At 48.8% G+C, this 21,465-nt stretch overlaps 1 protein-coding gene across 1 annotated transcript; it reads right to left on the bottom strand.

The window, feature by feature from the left end:
- Positions 1-19,407: 19,407 nt before the first annotated feature.
- Positions 19,408-21,016, bottom strand: NUDT16 (nudix hydrolase 16). The gene is made up of 3 exons (XM_036851916.1): positions 20,857-21,016; positions 20,493-20,762; positions 19,408-19,740 (listed from the first exon to the last, which is right to left on the bottom strand). Exons 1-3 carry the CDS (start codon positions 20,992-20,994, stop codon positions 19,561-19,563), a joined length of 588 nt encoding a protein of 195 aa, XP_036707811.1. The 5' UTR covers positions 20,995-21,016; the 3' UTR covers positions 19,408-19,560.
- Between the last annotated feature and the right edge of the window lie 449 nt (positions 21,017-21,465).

The following is a 21,465-nucleotide window of genomic DNA, read 5'->3' as shown; positions in this document are numbered from 1 at the left end:
GGGGCGGCCCTCAGTCTCCAGACTCCAAAGCCGGAATGCGGGCCATTTCTACAAGGATGGAAAGAGGTGCCAAAAGGGGACCGAAAGGGCAGGCTCTGCTTCTGTAAAAGTCCTTTGGAGCTTGCTGACTGTTTCAGTTTCAGCCACACTCAGACGTGCGCTCTTGCTGCTGTTCCCATTTTCCACATGAAAGTTGCTAGGGCTTTTTCACACTTTCCTTCTGAATTACTACAACACGGTCTTAGGATTATTCCTATTTCACCTGGAGGCTTTCCTTTGAATGTACAGTGTGTGTGCACACATCTGTTTACAGTTTGCTGAAATCTCAAGTGTGATTCCATAACATCTCGGTTTCTTTTTCCATGGGGGATGGATGTCTCCCTCATTTTAAGCCTAAGTCAGGGCTGCCCAAGGCTTTTCACATCAGGGCACTCATAAAAATGGTATTTGCACAGTGGATGGGGCTACTCCAGATCCTGAGGTGCCTGTCTGGAGACTCCAGCCTTTAGGTACCCCGTCCCAGCCCAGCATCCCTGAGGACTGAGGGCATGACAAGGCCCACATGTTTTCTCTAACATTTTGTTATAAAAAGTTTCAGACATAAATAAAAGTTAAGAGAATTATACAGAGGATAACCATGTACCCACCACCTAAATTCTACCACTAAGATTTTACTTTACTTGCCCTATTACATTTGTATTCATCTATCCACCCTTTATCCAGCCATCATATTTGTGATGTAATGCGATGTAAGTTGCAGATGCCAGCATCCTTCACCCTAAACTTTTCAGCACACATAGTACTAGTAACTAGAGCTTCAATATTTATTTTTTTTAAGATGAAGCTTATGTACTGTGAAATGCACTAATCTTTCTTTTAACCATTTTTTAAAAATTGAATTATACTTAATTTACAATGTTGTGTTAGTTTCAGGTATACAGAAAAGAGATTCAGTTATACATATATGTGTGTATACATATTCTTTTTCAGATTCTTTTCTATTATTACAAGATATTGAGTATATTCCCTGTGCTATGTAGTAGGTACTTGTTGTTTATCTATTTTATATATAGTAGTGTGTATATGCAAATCCCAAACTTCTAATTTATCCCTCCTCCTGGTCCCCGTTTTCCCCTGGGTAACTATAAATTTGTTTTCTGTGTCTGTGATGAAGTGCACTAATCTTAACTGGCAAACCCATACACTCATGTAACCCAAACCTCTATCAAGATAAAGAGCATTGCATCACCCAGGAAGTTCCCTACTGCATTTTCCAGTCCATCCCCACGCCCACCACCCCACCTCACCCCTACAGGTCAGTTTTGGATGTTCTAGAGTTTCATGTAAATGGAACAATACAATATGTTCTCTCTCAGCCCAGCTTTCACTCAGTGTGTTTTTGACATTCATACATGTGGTTGCATGGAATCTGTAATCCCCTTTTACTAACAAGTAATCCGCACTGCATAAATGCACCATGGTTTGTTTAACTGTTCCTCTGTTGATGGACCCTGGGCTGCTCCACTTTTCCATTCTCTCTCATGATATCTACCACTCAGATACATTTCATGCTCCAGCAGATCCATTCCTGGAAGACTGTGTGAAAAGAGTGCTCTGGTATATCAAGCCCAGTTTGCCCACTGGCTTGGGCTGGGGTTTGGTTTCTCCAGGGGCAGTTTGCACACTGGTGAGCCGTGCATGGGACACGATGGTGGCCTTGTCATGCCCTCAGTCCTCAAGGATGCTGGGCTGGGACGGGGTACCTAAAGGCTGGAGTCTTGACTGTATTGTGAATCTGCACCTCCTACCCACGTCCTTGTGGTTCCTTCCTTGTGTCTTGCTGCAGAAGATCTTTTCTGGTAATTTCTGGTCTTTTTCATCATTTCATGGTTGTTCTGCAGATAATTGTGATTTTGGTGTGCCCATGAGAGGAGGTGAGCTCAAGTTGTTTCCACTCTGCCATCTTGGCCGGTCTCTCCTGAATTACATTTTAAATAATTTGGGAGGTGGCTGAGAATCTTTACTGGTTCCTGTAGTTGAGGTTGGAATTTGCTCTGGGCTGCTTCCTTTCTTCCTTACCCTTGGGTTGCAGAAGTAGTAGAAACTGGTGGTATGTCTATTTCCCAGGCACTGGGACCCTCTCCCTCATATCAAGGATAAAGGTCCCATAGCCCTTTCGTCTAAGAGATTTATTCCAGTGACCTCACTTAACAGATGAGGAAACTGAGGCCCAGTGAGTAAGAGACTTGCCCTGAGTCACACAGCTAGCTAGTGGCAGGTGAGGCCTAAAACTGTCAGGCTGAGAACCCTCTTGGTTCTATCATTAGGAAAGGTTTTTGCCTCAAATCAAAGCATTGCTATCGAATGCATTTTAGAATCTTGGACTTTTAGTTCTAATAATGTATTTCTGCAAAGGATAATCTTTGGTATCTCCTGAAGCAATTAGTTCAAACACTTTTTTTTAAATATTTGTTTATTTATGTGGCTGCTTCGGGTCTTAGTTGCGGTATACAAGCTCTTCATTGCTCACACTGGCTTCTCTCTAGTTGCAGTGGGCGAGCTCCAGAGCGCACGGGCTCAGTAGTTGTGGCGCGTGGGCTTAGTTGCCCTGCAGCATGTGGGATCTTAGTTCCCCAACCAGGGGTCGAACCTGTGTCCCCTGCATTGGAAGGCAGATTCTTCACCACTACACCACCAGGGAAGTCCCCAAACATTATTTTTTAAAGTTTGTAGACACTTTAAAAAAAAAAGAATGAAACGGTAATTTAATTACCGTTTAATTTAATTAAGCAGCTTAATTAAAGTTTTTAGCTATTTATCTATTTATTGCTTTATAATAAAGTGTTTCTGCAATGCCCAACTGCTTTGGCAGAGCATAGAGAAATACAATTATTAATTGCTACTATCATAACCACTTCACAAAGCAGTGAGTACTTAGATCTTCACCCATACTTCCTGGGAGCAAAAGTTTCACACCAACATTCCTCAAAGACAAGCAACTTCAGAGTAAAATATTCAAATGAATCATCAAGAGCTATTATTAAACTCTTTTCAGAGTTTCTGAGTCATTGCCTAAAAGAATATTTAACTTGGGTTTAATTTGAGGAGAAAATAGGGGGCTCAAATTTGACATTTTTCTTCTGCCTTAAAAAGCACTGGTCCTTGACCCTGTTTCCTGGTCCTGCCCTCCCCATCACTCCTTCTAGGAGAGGAGTGGTACTCACAGGCACGCTGACTGCTCTGTAAAATGAGATGTGTGCGCAGGCCTTTTCGTAACTCTGACAAAGTAGCGCGCTGACCACCTTGCCAACTCCCTCCAACCCAGAGCCTCCCTAGAAAAGCTGTAGAAGCAGGTGCAGTCGTGCATCTGAAAAACTATCAACAACACCTCCAAAGTGTGAGATGCCCCTGGGGAGAAGGCAGGCTGTCTAGGCTGGTGTGATGGGGGAGACAGCGGGAGGGCAGAGCAGACGGAGGGTATGGGCAGAGAGAGGATTCTAAATTCTCTTCCCTCTCCATGGCCTGGCCGTGGATGGATCAGAGCAGCCTCTTGGCCGCAGAAACCTGCAGCATCAGTGCAGGCGGCCAGTGCTGTCAGGGTACGTAGAAGTACCACAGAAGCCCTGCTGGTGCGAGGAGCTGATGAAAACTGGACCGGCAGCTGATACTTAGCATCCGCTCACTCACCTCTCCCACCTCAAGCTCCCCAGGATGACGGATTCTAACCTAGGAAACCCCTGCTCACAGGAGGTGCCTGGCAGCACGGTACCGAATGTTGTAGTCTGCGGGGTTCTGTGGGGTCCAAAGTGGTCTGCCCAGGGGCTCATCCCTTCCCTTCTTCTTAAACTCCCGTGGAGGGATCTGTCTCTTTCTCAAAACCAGAGAGGATAGCTTAAAACAGGAACATGAGTTCCCAGGGTGAAATAACCTTGCACCTAAAGACGACAAACGGAACAGCAGACGTTGATTGGAACTCACCGGGCAAGAGCTTAAATAAACACAATAAATATTCTCTAAAGGGCTGGAGGGTGGGGAAGAGGCGAGATGGTGGCCAAAGGGCACGAACTTCCAGTTACAAGATGAATAAGTTCCAGGGAGCTAGTGTGCAGCACGGTGACTACAGTTAACAACACTGGGGGTTGTATACAATGGAAGTTGCTCTGAGATCTTAAATGTCCTCACAACAACAGCAACAGAAACGGTGGTTATGGGAGGTGAAAGAGGTGAGAACTAAGTGATCAAGAAAAACCAAGTCCTATCAGGTCTTTAGAGCAGAAATGCCTAAAGGCAACGACTGCTGGGCTTCTCCATGGCAGAGCCAATAAAATCCTGTGTACGTGTGCGCACGCGCACACTCCAGACAGCTTGAATTAGGTTTCTGTCTCCCGGAAACAAGGACCTAAGAGAGGACGCGGGAGGGGGCGTAGCTTTGCCGCTTTGTGATGCAATGAACAGAGTGACTTCAGAAAGAGCCCCTTTCCGAAGGCGTTAGTTACTTTAGCTAATAATTCACTGGCTAAAGCCCCTAGTCTTCTTATCCTTTCTTGACTTGGCAGTCCCCATAATCTTGCTGAAATAATACAAAAATGTGTACTCTTTAGAATACATAAAAATTTTGATTCCATCTATACAAAGCTCTGGAAAATAAAAACTAATCTCTACTGACAGAACGCAGATCAGCAGTCGTCTGGGGCTCTGAGTGAGGCAAGGAGGGAGGATTTAAAAAGGGGCAGGAGAAAATGCTTGGGGTGATGGACATGTTCGCTCTCCTGATGGTGTTTATGGTTTCAGCAGGATATATGTGTGTGGAAACTCACCCAAACGCATACTTTTTTTTTTTTTAGTATTAGGTTCTTCTTGTCTCAAAGTATATATATATATATACTTTTTTTTAAACATCTTCATTGGAGTATAATTGCTTTACAATGGTGTGTTAGTTTCTGCTTTATAACAAAGTGAATCAGTTATACATATACCAAACGTATACTTTAAATACATGTAATTTATTGTATGGCAATTATATCGCAATAAAGCTTTAAAAAAGAAAACAAAATAAAAACGTATTGGCAAAACAAAAAGCAAATTGGATAATGTCACCCTATTTAACACCCTGCAGTGGTCTCCCAATTCTCTCAGGGCAAAACCCAGTCTGTAACGGGGTTTGGAAGGCTTTCCTGATCTGCCCCTGCCCCGTCACAGCTCTTACCATGTCCAACCTCTCAAGTGGGGCCCCGGACATCCTGGATTCCTCCCAATTTCTGGGTCCACTTCAAGCATGTGTAACCTTCTGCTTCTTGGAACATCTCCCCATGCCCACTCCTGCACGCGCACACACACGTTTACCTGGATACTTGCTTTAGGCTCCTGCTCATACATCCCCTCCTTGACACTTTCACGGAGCATCTCCCCACCCCCACGAATGCTCAGAGCCTTCCTATGTACTCCATTGTACACAAGGCTTTCCACAGCTTAGCACGTATGACTCTGTCTCCTAAGTGCCTTTTTACTTCTCTGAAGCCCCTCACCATCCTGTGAGATATTCTGAGGGTCTGTCTTATAAATCATAGCTCTGGTGCCCTGAACACTGTCCAGAATATGATATGCTTGTTGAATGATTTGATAAATAAATCAATAGGTCATAGACAGTCCAAGAGTATATCTTAACTGCTAAACTTAGAGGAGACTGAGGCCAACCTTGAGAAAGGGGGAGAGTCAGGGTAGCACAGTGATAAGAGCTCGGGCCCCAGTGTTAGGTAGTCTTGGGTTCAGATATCAGCTCTGCCACGTAGTAGTGTAAACACATGGATGTTCCCAAACCTCGCTGTGCCTCAGTCTCCTCCTCTGTTAAATGGGGATGGTGCTATCTATTTCATTGGGGGTGTTTTGAGGATTAAAGGAGATAATCTGTATAACTTGAGGTCCAAATGTAACTACAACTAAAGAAAATAATATCATAGTCCTTAAGAGAAAAAGGAACTAAATAATAATAGAAGCCAGTCAAATACATGTTCCTGGTATTACCAAAATGAGGAAGCCAGTTTAAGGTCAAGTAGCTGCACAGCAGTTCATTTCCCTCCGATCAGTTTGTGCCTGAGAGCCCGTCTCAACAAACTTCTTGCCTGAAAATCTCTATCTCAGGACCTGCTCCCCTGAAAACTGGGCCTGTGACACTAAGTCCAAACACCCATCCCTCGACGCACAGGTCACCCCCATGCACATATGCCCATGCACCACTGGGCAAGCAGTCAATTCAGGACTCTGATGCCTCCCCTGAAGCCAAAACAATGGGGGCAGCTGAGTATCTTGGATCAGAAGAATAGAAGCAAATTCCCACTGCCCTTGTGAATCTGAAATGTTGAATCATATTTCAGAGCAAGGAGCCTTTGGGAAAGATGCTCTGAGTTTATTGAAGGACTGGAAGGAAAAGGATATTTAGGGGGAAAATCTGGGAGAGCAGGACACAGACAACTGAGCTTATTCTTGATAAAATGTAAGCTCCTGAAGGGAGGGATTTCTGTCTACTTTGTTCTCTGCTGTGTCTCCTGAAACAGTGTCTGGCATATGGGAGGTGCTCAATCAGTATCAAGTCAATGAATATAGAGTTTGACAGGGCAGGGAAGGAGGCAAAGCTAACAGCAAAATGAAAACTTTAATGCAACTGCCAGAGAAAGAGTGAGGCGGTGAAGCTTGGTGGGTCAGATCCTGAGTTGTGACCACAGGCAGACCTGAGTTCAAGTCAGGCTTCGCAACTTACAGCTCTAGGACAGCTGGCAAATCATTAGCCTCTGCAAACCTGTTTCCTTATCTGTGAAATTGGACTCATATTTAATACAATGACTCTGAAGATTAAATAAAATGATTTAGATTAAGTGCTTGTACAGGGTAGACACACAGTTCTCTGTTCATAAGTGAGCACATTTGGTACACATGTACACACACACACATACACACTCACACAACCTCCAGGGACTTGAGGGGTGACAGTGTTTTACTTCTGGATCCTCCAGAGGAAGGAGTGTGGTGCTTTGTCTGCTTTAAGGATGACAAGAATCAATGCAAAATGTTCTGGCCAAGTAGAGCCTGTGAAATAAACCTGAAAGGCTATACCAGCCTATTAATTTGAGTCTTAACCATATTACTGATTTTAGAGTCACTTAAGCAAATCAATGTTTCGAAACACACTTTGGAGAACAGCCTAATTTGTGAGTAATTTTTTTAAATCGGCCATTTGAGATACTGCTGCTGAGGCCTGACTATTCCACTTTGATTTAGAGCAGAACGCTTGTGCCAGACAGAGGACAGGCCATTTGACTCTTTCTGCCCACGCATTCTAAACAACAAAAGCTAGGACACAAGATTAACTATGGCCTCCCGTTACCATGGTATATAAGCTACAAAATCCATTTCTGACTCCAGTCTCTAATTGAATGTGGGACGGAACTGGGAAAGCTGCCAAGGAGAGCCAATGGTTTCACATAAATTCTTCAACTATAGGGAACAATACAATACAATACAGGCAGAACAATACAAGTTTCCTTTGTGCTCCCTTTACACTTTGATTGACAAAAGTAATTATGTACTTACTCAGAGGTAATGGTCTGTCTTCCATGGTACCATTATGGGTGGTTTGGACATTATGGTTTTCTCTCCTCCCTCATTGAATAGCAGCCATGAGATCTGAATAGAACCGACCCTCACTTAATCCTGTTCCCCTGGGCACAGTCGCTGCTTTAGGCCACCCAGGCCAAAGTTCATGGTTGCCCTTTGACCATAGGGGTTGGTCAGGGCTGGTCAATCATGGCAAAGCTAAGGACTCTTGCTTTGGATACAAATAAGGGGAACCAGCCTTGAGATGGAGCCCTCACTATAGTAGTATAGTGTAGAGAGAGAATAAAACTAAGTCATTGAGCCTTTGGGTCAACTATTCCTGAAATCTACATACTTCTCAGATTTCCAGGTATATGAGCTAAAAAGGTTTAAATTGGATCTTCTGTTACTTACAACCCAAAACTTCATAAATAATATATGCCCATCAGAAAATGAAAAGGTATGTACATTTCCAAAATTATATTTGACTTCCTGCCTTTCATCCCAGACCCAAATTCCTTGCAGTGGCGTGCATAATCAAGGTGGACAGTCTTACATACGCAGAATGATTTTCCTTCACATCAGAAAAATCTATCATTCATCCAATGGGCTTGGTTTATCTCTTAAAATGTATGAAAATAACACTTGCTATAAATAACTTATATCTTAGTGTAATTACAATTAGCTATAATGAATGCACTTGGAGGCCTATCTTGCGGTCTGATAAACTGCCACCAGCTGTCATGCTAGCAGACCTGAAACAATGATTTGTGAGTTTAATTCCCTTAAAATAATATGAAACTGAAGCAACATGACTTCTCAACTCACCAGTGTTATCTTTAAAATTTCCATGCAGCCAATACACAAAGATATTTGTTCTGATATTGGACACGGTTTAAAAAAAGTGGATGTTCTATGTTTTTTGAAGGACATAAGGCCCTTCACACTAAGGAGATGAACCATAGAATTTCAGTTATCAGCCAATAGGTGGAAGAGAATTTGAGGAGTGTCCGTTCCATAGGGACCACAAAAACCTTATCACATAACAATCAGCAGGGCTGGTCTTGAGTTCCAAACCTCAATGTAAATACTAGGTCAGCTCATCTCGACTGTACCCATATTTGAAGACTAGGAAGTGTGATGTTGCTATGGTAATAAGTTGCTAGGATACCTCCAAGCAGCCAGTGTAAGCTGACTTTGTTAAACGGTATCACAAGGATTAAGAACTAATACATGTTTTGATTGGATAGAGTGACTAGAAGTGTTTCTTTGCATTATTTAGGAAGCCAAATAGGGACCTTTGAGATAATTTATCCTAACCTTTTGTTCATTTCACAGATTTATTCAAATATTTATTGAGCACATACTATGTGTCAGGCAGTGTGATAAATAATGGAAGACACAGGGCACCCTTGAGATGTGCACAGGAGATGCGAAGACCAAGACCCAGAGAGACCAGGAAGTTGCCTAATGGACACAAGGCCCCTGGACTTGTACAAGAGTCTTGAATCCCATTCCAGTGCTATTTGCCACAATGTGAAAAAACTTGTTGGAGGGACTTCCCTGGTAGTCCAGTGGTTAAGAATCTGCCTTCCAAGGTAGGGGACGCAGGTTCGATCCCTGGTCAGGGAACCAAGATCCCACATGCCACAGGGCAACTAAGCCCATATGCCACAACTACTGAGCCTGCACACCACAACTAGAGAGAAGGTCAGGTGCTGCAATGAAGAGCCCGCGTGCTGCAATGAAGATCCCGCGTGCTGCAGCTAAGACCTGACACAGCCAAATAAATAAATTTAAAAAATTATTTTTCAAAAAAAAAAGAAAAATCTTGGACAAAAATTAATATGAATTAATATTCAAAATGAGCTTCTACTGGCTTGCTCAGCTTTCATAAGAGAAAAGACTTTTCAAGAAGCATGCATTCAATAAGCATTTTACTGAGTGCTTACTGGGCCTACTCTATTGTAACATGCCAGATGCTGGGGAAACACAGTCATGTTCTAGTAGGGCCAAAAGAAAATCAAAGGAAGAATTCTGGCCAGTGGGATGGTTCTCTTGTGGAGGCATGCTCAAGTTGCCATGGCAGCCCAAATGAGGGGAATGAAAGCTGCCCTAAAGGGGTGATGAGCTTTGAAGGACAAGCTTTGAAGAACAAGTAGGCGTTAAGGAGGCTTGGGGCAAGCAGGCCTTTCCAGGAACGGACTCCATGTGATGTAATTAATATATTACTACAGTGAGGACTGGCATTTTCTCAGCAGTGCCTGAGGGCAGGTGCCTGATACCTATGGGGACCACGTGTTCAGTTTAAACAGTCAACAACTTGGTCCCAAAAAGTTGGAGCCATTTCAACCAACCATATTCTAGTTTGGGAAATGGGGTATTGAAGCCAATATTTGAACAGATCTTAAAGTACATGGTGCTGGAGTCACTATGAATGGTTCAAGTGGTTGAGTTATTCTGCCCGAAACATTTGTCCCAATCACAGACCCAGCACAGTTTTAACTCCTTCCTTAACACCAGATCCATAAAGGCTTTGCTTCCCCTTGTGCCCGCCTCCTCCAGGCTGCCTGTCCTACACCGTTAGCCCTTGTCTCTGGAGACAGTTTCGTGTCCACTGTGATCTCCTCCCTGCTTGGCTGGGCCCTCTCTTTCACAGGAGACCTGGGGCTGGTCTGGTCATTGATGGCACTGACAGGCAGAGGCACTCACCCTCCCAAGCCTTGCACCCTGAACCTCCATTCTGTTCCATGCTGGGGAGGCCTCCACCAGCATCCTGCCCCACCCGCCCGGCCACATTGTCCGGTCTCCAGCACCTCACCTCTTGCTTCCAAGCTCAGCGCTGCCCGTCCTGGTCTCTGCCTGGTGCTTTGGGCAGTGGCGGATGAGCCAGACCAGCCAGTCGTTGGCCTTTCTGACCCCTGTCTCTCAGCCCCCACTGCATGCTGTGCCCTATTTCTTAGAAGTCACTTAGGACTCCAGATGCTTCCAGGGTGAGAAATGAGCTTCTCCCCTCCTGCATTTCACCCACTGTAAGACATCATTGACTGCTACATGCATTATTATTTTATGTACTTCTAAGAAGGAAAAATTCTGCCATTAAGCCATAACACGATGTTTTCATATCACTACATTTTCTAAAAATTTCTATATATTGAAGATTTTTTTACTTCATTAGACATGGTTTTTATCATAGATCACTCTTGTGCATACACGGGAAATATACCCAAAGTAAAGTGATTTAAATATTCCTAAAAATTCTGCAGAGTGTTCAACTCTTTTGAATCATTTTTCAACTTGAGGTGTTAGGTGTTCGTGTTTTTCTACAAAACATCGACCTCTGTGCCATCAAGAGCAACATTTCTTAAGAGTTCTCCACCTGAGTCTCTGGGATTTCCTCCCAAGCTGCTGACATTCATCCCACAGGTTTTCAGGCCATGTGCAGCAGGTGACGACCATGTCAGGACCACCACCTGGCATGAGTTGTAAGACCTATCCTGACTTCAGAGAGTTTAATGTCTGTCTTAGAATAATGGAAACAAGGGGACGTCAGACCTGCTGTTCCCCACACATGACCACCGCTGCAAAACTCACCAGGGAAAAGCCCAGGACCTGAACTTGTCTACCTCAGCCTTTTGACACGGCACCACCCTGCGTGCATCTCCAGAGATGTCTAAGCTGTGACTGGCTCTTCCTGGCGACCTCGTTCCTGGCAGCCCCACCCCAGTGGGAGAAGGATGAGCTTCAAAGCCGGCACCACAGCAGGACCTGTGTTCAAGGACTCTGAATTCAAACCTGTCAAATTCATGCCTGGATCCCTCTGAAGAGTTCCTGGAGTGAGTGGTGTGCTGAGGCAGGGTAGGCCTGCAAGGAGGGTTCTCACACCCAATACCCTCTTTTATAATCAACACTTCTAGACACCAAAGATGGCTGCAAATATATCTGTCCCACCTGATCTTCTAGAACTTGGTCACTCCTTTATCCAGAGATGGAGCCCAGCCTCCCCACCCCTCGAATCTATGTGAGTTTTGTTGTTTGTGACCAACGGAACATGGCAGAAATGAAGTTGACTTCTGAGGCTGATTCAGACAAGGCCGTGCAACTTCCATCTTGCTTTCTGGAGCCCTGACGGCCAGGTAAGCAGTCTGACCACCCTGAGGTGACCACTCTGAGGAGCCCAAGCTAGTTACCATGAAAAAGCCTGAGACTGCGTGGCAGGAGACAGACCTGGCCGGCCTGCAGCTGCTCAAGTCCAGCCTGGATCTGACCCCAGCCATGAAGGATAAAGGAACTGCTGTTACTCTAAGCCACTACATTTGGGGATGGTTTGTTACATGACCATAGCAGATGGAACCCACCTTTGAGGATGGGGTGTCATTCCCATGGGGAATGACCGGCCTAGAGTCATTAAATCCTCCACGTGACCACCAAGAACAGCGTCTCCAGGGAAAGGCTTGGAGCTCCGAGACCACTGTTTTGGCCACTTCCTGCTCACAGAGCTTCAATTACCTTCTCCATGCCCTCTTCTCCTCTTCATCACCCTGAAGTCTTAGGATGGAAAATTTAGATAACTTACCATCTATCGCATAAGCAAGGAACAACTTGAGCTAGCTCTAGAAGCTGGAAAAAGGTCAAATGGATGACAGATAATTCCCTATTCAGTTACACCCTGGCCTTGGCTTTGGGGCTCCATCCTGGCATCGGGGGCTGCATGGGGTGTGAGGTGGTGACAGGCCTTGCCTGCCTTGCTCCACGCCAATAGCGAGGGCGTCCAGGCCTCCACACTCGGCCGGACTAGTCTTCCTGAGACATGAATCTCATACAACTTGGGGAATGTTCTTTAGGAAAAATAGAAACCAAATTTAGAAAAAAAGGAAACCAAAGGGAATATCGACATAGGATGTAAAAGCACAAACAATAACAACTTTAAAAAGCTGAAAAATACCACAAACATGACAAAATCCAGGGAAAAAACCCCATAAAATTATGATGAATTAATTACCTGACATGATTTTATGGTATTCTTTCCTACTTTGGGGGGTTGCATACTCTTTTATTCCATTTTATACTATCATTTTCTATATAGTATGAAGTAGATTAACCTAGTCCAGAAGGTCAGGACCAGAGACTGATTCCCTTAGGAAGTGACATTAAAAATAAGAAAGAATGAGAGTTAGTGAGGCAAAAGGTGCATGTGGGAGGGGGATCTGGGGCAGGGGTGGAGGGTCAGTGGCCTGGGGAAGGGGATGAGGGTTGCCCTGCAGTGAGCCTGAGGTCAAAGTTGCTTTCTCAGCTCTGGTGGGTCGGAGGATGAGAAACTAAAGGGGAGGTGATCAAAATGCAGGGGAAATGCCTGTGTGGAATATTATGCAGCCATTAAAAGGGATCCTGTGGGGGCTACGTAGCAGCATGGAGCAACAATTTGGCTGCAAATTGCAGGCATGAGTTTCTACACAAAAGCACAGCCACGTGAAGAATTATGGAATCTCATGAACAAGATCCCTATTGGAACAAAGAGGAAGTTTGAGTCTTTAGTCTTTTTTTCCACCTGTGCTAGGCATGGGTTGTTTGTGCTACACAGCATCCCTGCCCCCTCCCTCGGGGGTCTGCTATATCTCCAGATCTCCTCTCTGTTCCCCCAGCCACCACGAGGGTGGAGGAGCCTGGCCTGGTCAGTCAACTGCATAGTCCTAGTGCCGGCAGGGAGGGCCCAGGTGAGCATGTGACCACACCTGGCCACTCAAGCTCCACCGTGACTTTCTCATTTGGGGCTGAAGAACTTCAGTCCTCCAACTCAACAAACTACCCAACATTCTTCCTGGGATGGGTCCCATGTCCGCCCTGAATCCTTTCCTTTTTTCTTTAGATTCATTTGGGTTGGGTTTCTGTAAACTCACAAGAAAAAAGCAATTTCCTTTTTATTTTTTTAACTGGTCATTTTAAAAACAAAATACGTACACATTGTAGAAGGTTCAGGCAATATGAAAAAGCATAAAGAAGAAAGTTTACGTGTCTCTCCCTGTCATTTATTTCCAGTTTTATCACGTTGTGCTCAGAGAGTGTGATGTGTACTCTATCATTTCAGAGGTGGTACAAGACTGGAGAGGATTTACTGAGGTTTTCTAACGCCCAATAGATGAGTAATTTGGTAAATGTTTCCTGGGTCCTTAAAGGTAGATTCTCTGCTTCAATCAACAGAGTTCAGGATTTATCTTTCATTTTGCTGACGTTTGTGCCTAAGTTTTTCGTTTGGAGTCTGGAGATAATATAATAGTATCTCTACCTGATATAGTTGGGTTGTCACATATGTTAACACATGAAAAGAGCTTACTAAGAATAGTGCCCACAGCACAGTAAGCACTGCCAGAATATTTGTTGCCATCATCATCGTTATTATATATCCTAGATCCTGTACTTAAACGTTGACATTTTATCTGCCAAGGACTGAGTTTGTGGTCTCCCAATACTGTTGTGTTGACTTCTCCTTGCATTTTCCATAGATATCCTGTATATAATCTGAAATTCATGCGGTCATTGTGGATAAACTCTTGATCAATTAAAGAAAGCTAATACAGATCTAGCCCCTTAAACCCTTTCCTCGGGGCTGCCAGCTCTTTGTGTCTTATCCCATCTTTCCTCTTATTCCCCAGTCCACGTATTCCTTAAATTCCCTGAGCAAAACCTGCTTCTGTTGGGGAATCAGTCTTCTAGAGAATGCTCTTTATCATTTACAGCCAGCGTTCACGTCCCTTTCATGAACAGACCGCATGTTGTTATTTCCTGTTTACTTCAGTGAATTGGAGGCGATCCTTCCACTCCTTTGCCCTCAACAAGCGCATGGCTCACTCACCTGCTCGCCCCTCCCTGTTACCTGGCCTCTGCCTACATCCCCACCTGGAACCAGTCCTGGACCGCAGGAAGTTGGGAATGGATCAGTCTGTTCTTTAGTGGCCAGGAGAGGCTGGGGGGCTGTGGCTGTGGGGAACAGCCGTCCTCCCGGGGCTTTTCCAAGGGCTGTTTTATAATTACTGAAAACCCCACCAGGGTCATCTGAGAAGAAAGAGAGAAGTCCTTGCCACTGCATCCCCTGGGAATGCCTGTGGAGGGTAACAGGCCCCGGCGGGTAGGAGGGGGCTGCGCTCATATGCGCATCAGGGTGAGCAGAGCACTTGGCAGGGGTGGGGCGGGGATGGGGGAGAAGGCCCCAGAAGGCAGCTTCATCTCTCTGCCTCTGGCCTCTACCAGGCTGCCTTTACCTGGAGGGAACGTGAACTTCCATGTTCCTGCCTCTTGCAGAGTTAGGGGGCGAGGCCATGTGGTTTCTTTTCCTGGGAGTTTTCTGTGGCCTTAAGTCCACGGTGGGTGTTTCTCTTTCCTCTGCCCTGCCCATGCCCTGTCCTTCCTCCTCAGAAGTGAACGTGTTTTAAATATAACCCCCCACCTCCTGCTCACTGCCTGTCCCTGAGGAGGGCCAAGGTACAGCGTTTGTTAGCTGGGCTCAGATTCTGTCGCCATTCACTAATTTCGTCAGATAAAATTTCTCTGTTTTTTTTCTCATGTTCATTTGTCTGTGTGGAGGGGACGGTTTGGAGAAAAAAGTTTTCTGTGCAATAAACCAAAGTCATAGGACCCCCGCCTTCCCTCATCTGCACGTCTGCCCTGGTCTGGTTTACCCAGCAGCCTTTGGCCTGAGTAACTGTGAAGGTGGCGGCCACTCTCCTCAAATGTTTCTGCTCAAAGCAGCAGCTTTGCCAGAAATTCGATAACCAAGGAGACTCTGGCTCCGGACAGCATGGGGCCCAAAAGTGTGAATTCAGCACCAGCCGCCGCAGCTGCAAGGAAAAAGCAGAGAACTGAGAAGTGCGAGCATCTTGCTGACTCTGCTGAGAAAGGCAGAAATAGGTGTTTGGGGGGATGCAGCCGGGGCCACTCACCTCCCATGAAACAAAATGCGAGAGGGGCCAGCATCAGGTGGAGACCGTGCTGGGTAAGTGCTGCCTGCTTTACCCTCCCCACAGGAACCACAAACCCAGCGGCTCAGAGGAGGAAGAGGTCAGGTGCTGGCTGAGTCACCACCGCAGATAATGGGGTCAAGGATTCCACGGAGCTGCCCGGCTTCTCTCTCCCCTTGATGACTGGTTTCTCCAGGCCAAGCGGTTTCCTCATACTGCAGCAGGAAGGTACTGGATAAGAGGGGAGAGACCAGAGGCAGGTGTGCCATCACCTCCCTGCCTGCCTGCAGATGGGAAGATGAGGCAGGCGAAACGAACACAAGCCACAGAAAGATGAACACTCTAGGGGGGCTGGCTGAGACGGCACCCTCTCACTGGGAGAGTGCGTGTGGGGGTGATACAGGGGATCCACGGGCTGTCCCCCTCAACAATCCCCAGAGCCAAAAAATAAGAAGATTTAGTATAAACAAAAAGGCAAGCTGACGACTGCACTGCCAGGAGGCTCTGACGTGCCGGGACAGCCCAGCAGTAAGATGCAGTCTGTAAGGGCTGTGAAGCAATGTGCGCGGCTGGGCCCCGGGCCGGGTCTGCACAGGCCCAGCTCCAGGTAAGGTAAGAGGTGCCATCACTCTGATCCCGCTCGGCCACAGGGTCCTTGCCTCCTCACAGGGATGAGCGAGGGCTGCGGGACACACAGCACAGATGGAGCAGGTGCAGGCTGTGCCCTGGGAGGCTCTCAGGCATCCCTTCCCCCGGCCTGCCTACCTGGGGAGCTGACGGAGGGTCAGGGCCAGGTTAGGAGACAAAGGACAGAGTCGGCCACCTCTCCAGGCACCTACCTGATCTCCACAGCTGCTCCCACCCCCACTGCTTCAAAGGCCAAGAGCTGCCACCCGTCCCCACCCACCCCTTCTTCACAGCCCTCTCGCCCAGGGCTCCTGCCCTGTCAACACCCTCCTTCCCCTCCTGGAGCCTCGCTGAGGACTTGGCTAGTAGCTCACACCACCTTCTCCAGCAGCCGTCAGTTTCTGGCTTCATCACATGGACCTTGACTTTCCCATGATGGCTCCACCTCAGCTTCAGAAACACCCTCTCTGGCTCAAGTACCCCTCCCCACCCACCACCGCAGCCCATGCTGGAGTCCTACCTCACCAAGACCTCCAGTTCACTAACCCCTCCGGGGTCACCTCCTGCCTTCAATTCCCGTCTTATTCAGGTTAAACCTTACACCCCACAGTCCAGCATTACGTCTCCTCTAATCTCAGCCCCCTTGCCCCTCCTCCCTTGTGCTCCTCTGGGAAAGGTCCAGCTCTGCCTCAGTGACCTCGTCCCACCTGAACGCAGCTGTGGGGGAAACACGTGTGTGTGTGTGTACACCGTCCCCCCCAAGATGTGGTACATCTGAGCACCTAGATCCTGGTCTCACAGCTCAGCCCCGCCTGCCCTTCTGCGTTTCTGTAATCGACTTGCTTTCCCAGGTGCGGATGAAGGACTGCCTCACGCCCTCTGACAGCATCCTCCACCCACGTCCAGCCGACGGTCTCACTTCCTTTCACCAGGAAGAGATTACAGCTCCTTCAGCCCACCACTAATTGAGCTCCTCCTCCTCTATACTTTCCCCTCCTCTTCTTGAGCCCATTGTGTTGCAGGACTGGCTGTCCTCCTCTCAGAGGGCTCAGCCCGCCCCCTTTTTTACGACTGTGCCCCTTCAGGAACCCTCTCTCCACTCTCCACCTTGACTGTTCCCATCGACACCCAGGCTCTCCCACTGCAAACCCTCCCTGACCTGACAGCCCTCTCCACTTCTCACCCCATTTCTCACACCCTCTGGACCTGCTTCTCACTGTGCACCCCACCACCACCTACTCACTCAACCAACGCCCACCCCTTCCTGAAACGGCTCCCCTCCAGGTCATCCAAGACTCCACGCTAAGAAATCCAAGAGACAGTTCTGCCCTCCTTTCACCGAAACGCTCATGAGAGCTTGGCATGTCCACCCTCTTCAAGCAGCTTCCTCTCAACTCCTTGTCCTCCTGAACGTGTCCTGCTCCCCCCACCAGACTTTCAGGGCTTAGGGCCCTGTCCTGAGTCTTCTTCTCTTTTCTCTCTCCCTGGATGACCCCATCCAGTCTGAAGTATTGCCACACCATTTTTATGTGGATGACTCACAAATTTAGGTCGCAACACCTCCAAAATGACCTTGATTCCATCCCCTCCAAAAGCCTGTGTGGTCTCCCTTCCAGCTTTGCCAGGCTTTCCTTTCATCCGTAAGTAAGTTGAACACCTTAGGGCACCAGCTGAAAAGTCACCCTTGAGTCCTCTCTCTCCTCACCCCACCCTCTAGCCAGCCCATCAGAGGGCCTGTCAATGCCGCCACCACCATCTCTCAAGGGCTCCCACTTCTCTCCACCTTCTCTGCCATCCAGGCCCAGATCAGCACCACCTCCCACTTCCCCTCCTACCCGCTTCCAGTCCGTGCTCCACACACCTTGCCCCGACCATGGCCTGTAAGGCTCTGTACCATCTGGCTCCTGCTTCACCTCCCCTTGCTTACTTTAGTCTAATTACACTGGCCTTTTGCTGCAAATTCTCTGCTTCCCCTTACCCCCCGCTGCCACCCCCAATTGAGAAATGGAGTCTCACTCCCTACCTTTGTTCTGGGATAATTTGCCAAGATTCGTTCCCAGAGCCTTAACACGTGCTCCTCCCTGGAACACCCAGAATCCTCTCCCCACACTCCTCCCTGGCTGTCCTTTCCATCCTTCAGCCTAAATGCTCTTCACAAAGGCCCTTCTGGACCACCTCAACTAAAAGTGAAAGATACTAAGGTGGGACCTGTAGCAATCCTTTATTTCCTTCTTAACACGGACATAAATAAAACAAGTAAATAAGCATCATAATTTAATTAATCTTATCTTCCTTTCTAGAGCAGTGGTTGGCAAACTGTGGCCCACAGGCTGGCCACATCCCTTTTTAAATGGTTTTATTGGAACACAGCCACACCCACTGATTTATGTATTGTCCACTGCTACTTCTGACTTGGCAGAGTTACGCAGTTGCTACAAACACCATGTGCCCCACCAAACCTAAAATATTTACCATTTGGCCCTTTAAGAAAAAGTTTCCTGGCCCCACGGAGAGCAGTCTATGGCTCTCACATCCCTAGATCACCAATATCTCATACAGCTAATTTGCTGAAGGAACTGAAGGGCTTTGAGGCCCGGCTATAAGCCCTTCTTTACTGGGAGACTCTTTTTTGTTGGGGCAGGTCTAGATCAGGGCTGGGCCAGCTCCCTTCACTGTCCCCAGAGTCTAAGGGATCCCAAGTGAAAGCCCTGGAGGAAATGCACCAGAACCCAGGAGTCTCGAGTCCAAGGTCAGTCCAAGGAGGCCAAACCTTTTCCTCACCCCTTCTACCCAGTTTCAGAAGAGGGCAGGGGGTAGGTTAGGGCCCTCTACCACCCTTTCAGGGGGATACTGCTCTGGCCAACCCCCAGGCAAGGATGCAACTACTTTCAGGGGGAAAACGGGTCCTCTGCTTCTCTGTCCTCCCCAACAACCATGGGCTGGGCTAGACCCTGGGAACAGCCATGTAGGAGTGTGGGGAGAGACCCTCCCTGGTTCAGAAGCTCCTCCCCAGCAAGGAGATGAGTATGGCGACAAGCTACGCGCCACACATGCCACTTCCTGCTTAAACTGGACATGGCGAGGGATGGGGGAGGCATCAGCTTGTGTGTGAGTGCGTGTCTGGGGGTCACTAGGCTGTGTGTGTGCACATGTACAGGGAAGAGGCAGGCTCTGTGAATCTGTCAGGGCGCCCAGGATGAGCTGCGGACTTTTGCCACTGGTGCCATGAGTCACCACGGTCTGCTCAGAACACACTACATACCTTTCCCTTTTAATCTGTTATCATCTATCAGGCCCAGGCCCAGAGGAGAAAACATTCCCTTTTTCCTCCCTCCCTCCCCAGTACAAAGGCCCTGATCTCAGGCAGGTTCCATGGGTTCGTGGAGGGCAGCCTCTAGGGACGAGCTGAGAACTTAAGGCGTGCGAAAGAGCCAGGTTCCAGCAGTCCGAGGTTCTGGAGGGCTTCCAGCAGCTGTTCCCGTGCATTTCCAATAAAGGTATTCTCCAGGAAGGCAGGCAGGCCTCCCACACCATCCCGCAGGGTGTACAGCGGCACCCGTACCAGGCCCAGCACCTGGAAAAGAAAGGAGACATGAGACTCTGGGAACGCAGGGAGCTCGTCCCAGCCAGATCTTTCTAGATCAGAGGTCTCACCCCTTTATCAGTCCAGCAGAACCAGGCCTGAGGATGCACACCTCTGTGGCCCTAGAGGGCCCAGGTCTTTGCAGACAAATGACCCAGGTCATGCTCTCCAGCTCCGCAAAAGCTAACCCTTCCCACATCACTGTAGTGGCTCCTGCCTCCGGGATGCACCCTGGGCCCTACGCCAGTAGTCCTCAAAATGTGGTCCCCGGAGCAGCCGCATCAGCACCATTTACGAACTTTTGAAACATGCAGTTCTCAGGTCCTTCTACCCCTCCCGCACTGAGCCGGCAATTCTGGGAGTGGGGCCAGTAATCAGTTTTAATAAGCCTCCCAGATGATTCTGATACCCGCCAAAGTTTGAGAACCATCGCCATACACAATGTCCCCCTCTCCCCTCGCCTAAGTGCCAGGGTTTTCCCACAAAACATCAGGCCACTTCTCCTACGCAAGAAAAACAGGGGACTAAGGTGCAATGCCTGCCACTACCAAGGGGGAGTAACTTGGATGGGTGTGTTCTACAAAGACAACTGTAGAGGCTCGTGAAGTGGGGAGGGGGTTAGATCTCTGCAGGGAGACCAGGTTGGCTGCAACTAGTCACCCAGACCCCAACTACACGAGGAAACTTCGGGACAGGCCTTCGGGAGCTGGAGGACGCGGGGTGGGGTCCTGGGCTGGCCCCACCTCCAGCCCGTGGTCCCGGGCGCGCGGCGCGCCCATCTCCACCGCAGTCAGCTGCTCCAGGGTCAGGCACTTTGCGTAGAAGTGCGCCACGACGCGCGGTCGGGACCCGGCGTGCGAGCTGCGGTAATCGGCACGCTCCACGCGGAAAGAGGCCGTGGCCTCGCCCAGTTCCTCGCCCAGCTCGCGGTTCAGCCCGGCCTCCAGGCTGCCGTCCCGCAAGTCCACGAAGCCGCCGGGGAAGCCCAGGCGCCCGTCAAAGCGCATCTGCATCTGCGGGAGAGGGAAGCGGAGATGGCCGGGGGCGCCCAAGGCGGCGTGGCCGCGGGGCGGGGGCGGGCGGTGGCCGGGCGCGCCCCTTCCTCACCAGCACGGCGTAGCGCAGCGGGATGCGGCCGAAGAGCAGCCCCGGGTCCGGCGCGTAGAGCAGCGCGTGGCACGCGTGCCGCCAGCCCGGCCCCAGCTGCAAGGCCTCCGCCAACTCCAGCCTGCGCATCCCGGCCATGACCGGACCTCCCCGCTCGGCTGTCCAGGGAGCCGACGTGGGTAGCGGGCGGGGCGGCCAGGACCAATCCCTGCAGGGCCCGGCGGCCAGGACCAATCCCTGCAGGGCCTGGGGCGGGGCGCGGCCGTGGGCCCGGGCGGCAGCCAATCAGAACGGGGCGCAGCGGCGGGTGTCGGGGCGCGGTGGCGGGTGTCCGGCCCCGGGAAGCCTAGGGCCAAGTGGGACCTGGGGGAAGTTGGCCTTGGTACGGGCAAGGCTGCAGGCGTGGCCAGGTCCTGGACGCGGCGGGAGACCTTTAATAGTGCTGACGTCACAGTCTAGCCCCAGGTGACTTCCCCAGCCGGTTGGGAGAGCTGGGTAATGCGAAGAGGTTTGCCGGCTGGTAGAGTTTAATTATCTAATTAAGGACGCGTCCTGGGAGCCACACCTAGTTGGTCTGGATGGTACACGAAGCCCGGGGCCTAGGGTGGG

This window comes from Balaenoptera musculus, chromosome 4 (genome assembly GCF_009873245.2).
Source record: "Balaenoptera musculus isolate JJ_BM4_2016_0621 chromosome 4, mBalMus1.pri.v3, whole genome shotgun sequence".
Classification (NCBI taxonomy): Eukaryota; Metazoa; Chordata; class Mammalia; order Artiodactyla; family Balaenopteridae; genus Balaenoptera; species Balaenoptera musculus.
The sequence above is the reverse complement of the archived record's forward strand: the minus strand, read 5'-3'. Positions and strand labels throughout refer to the sequence as shown.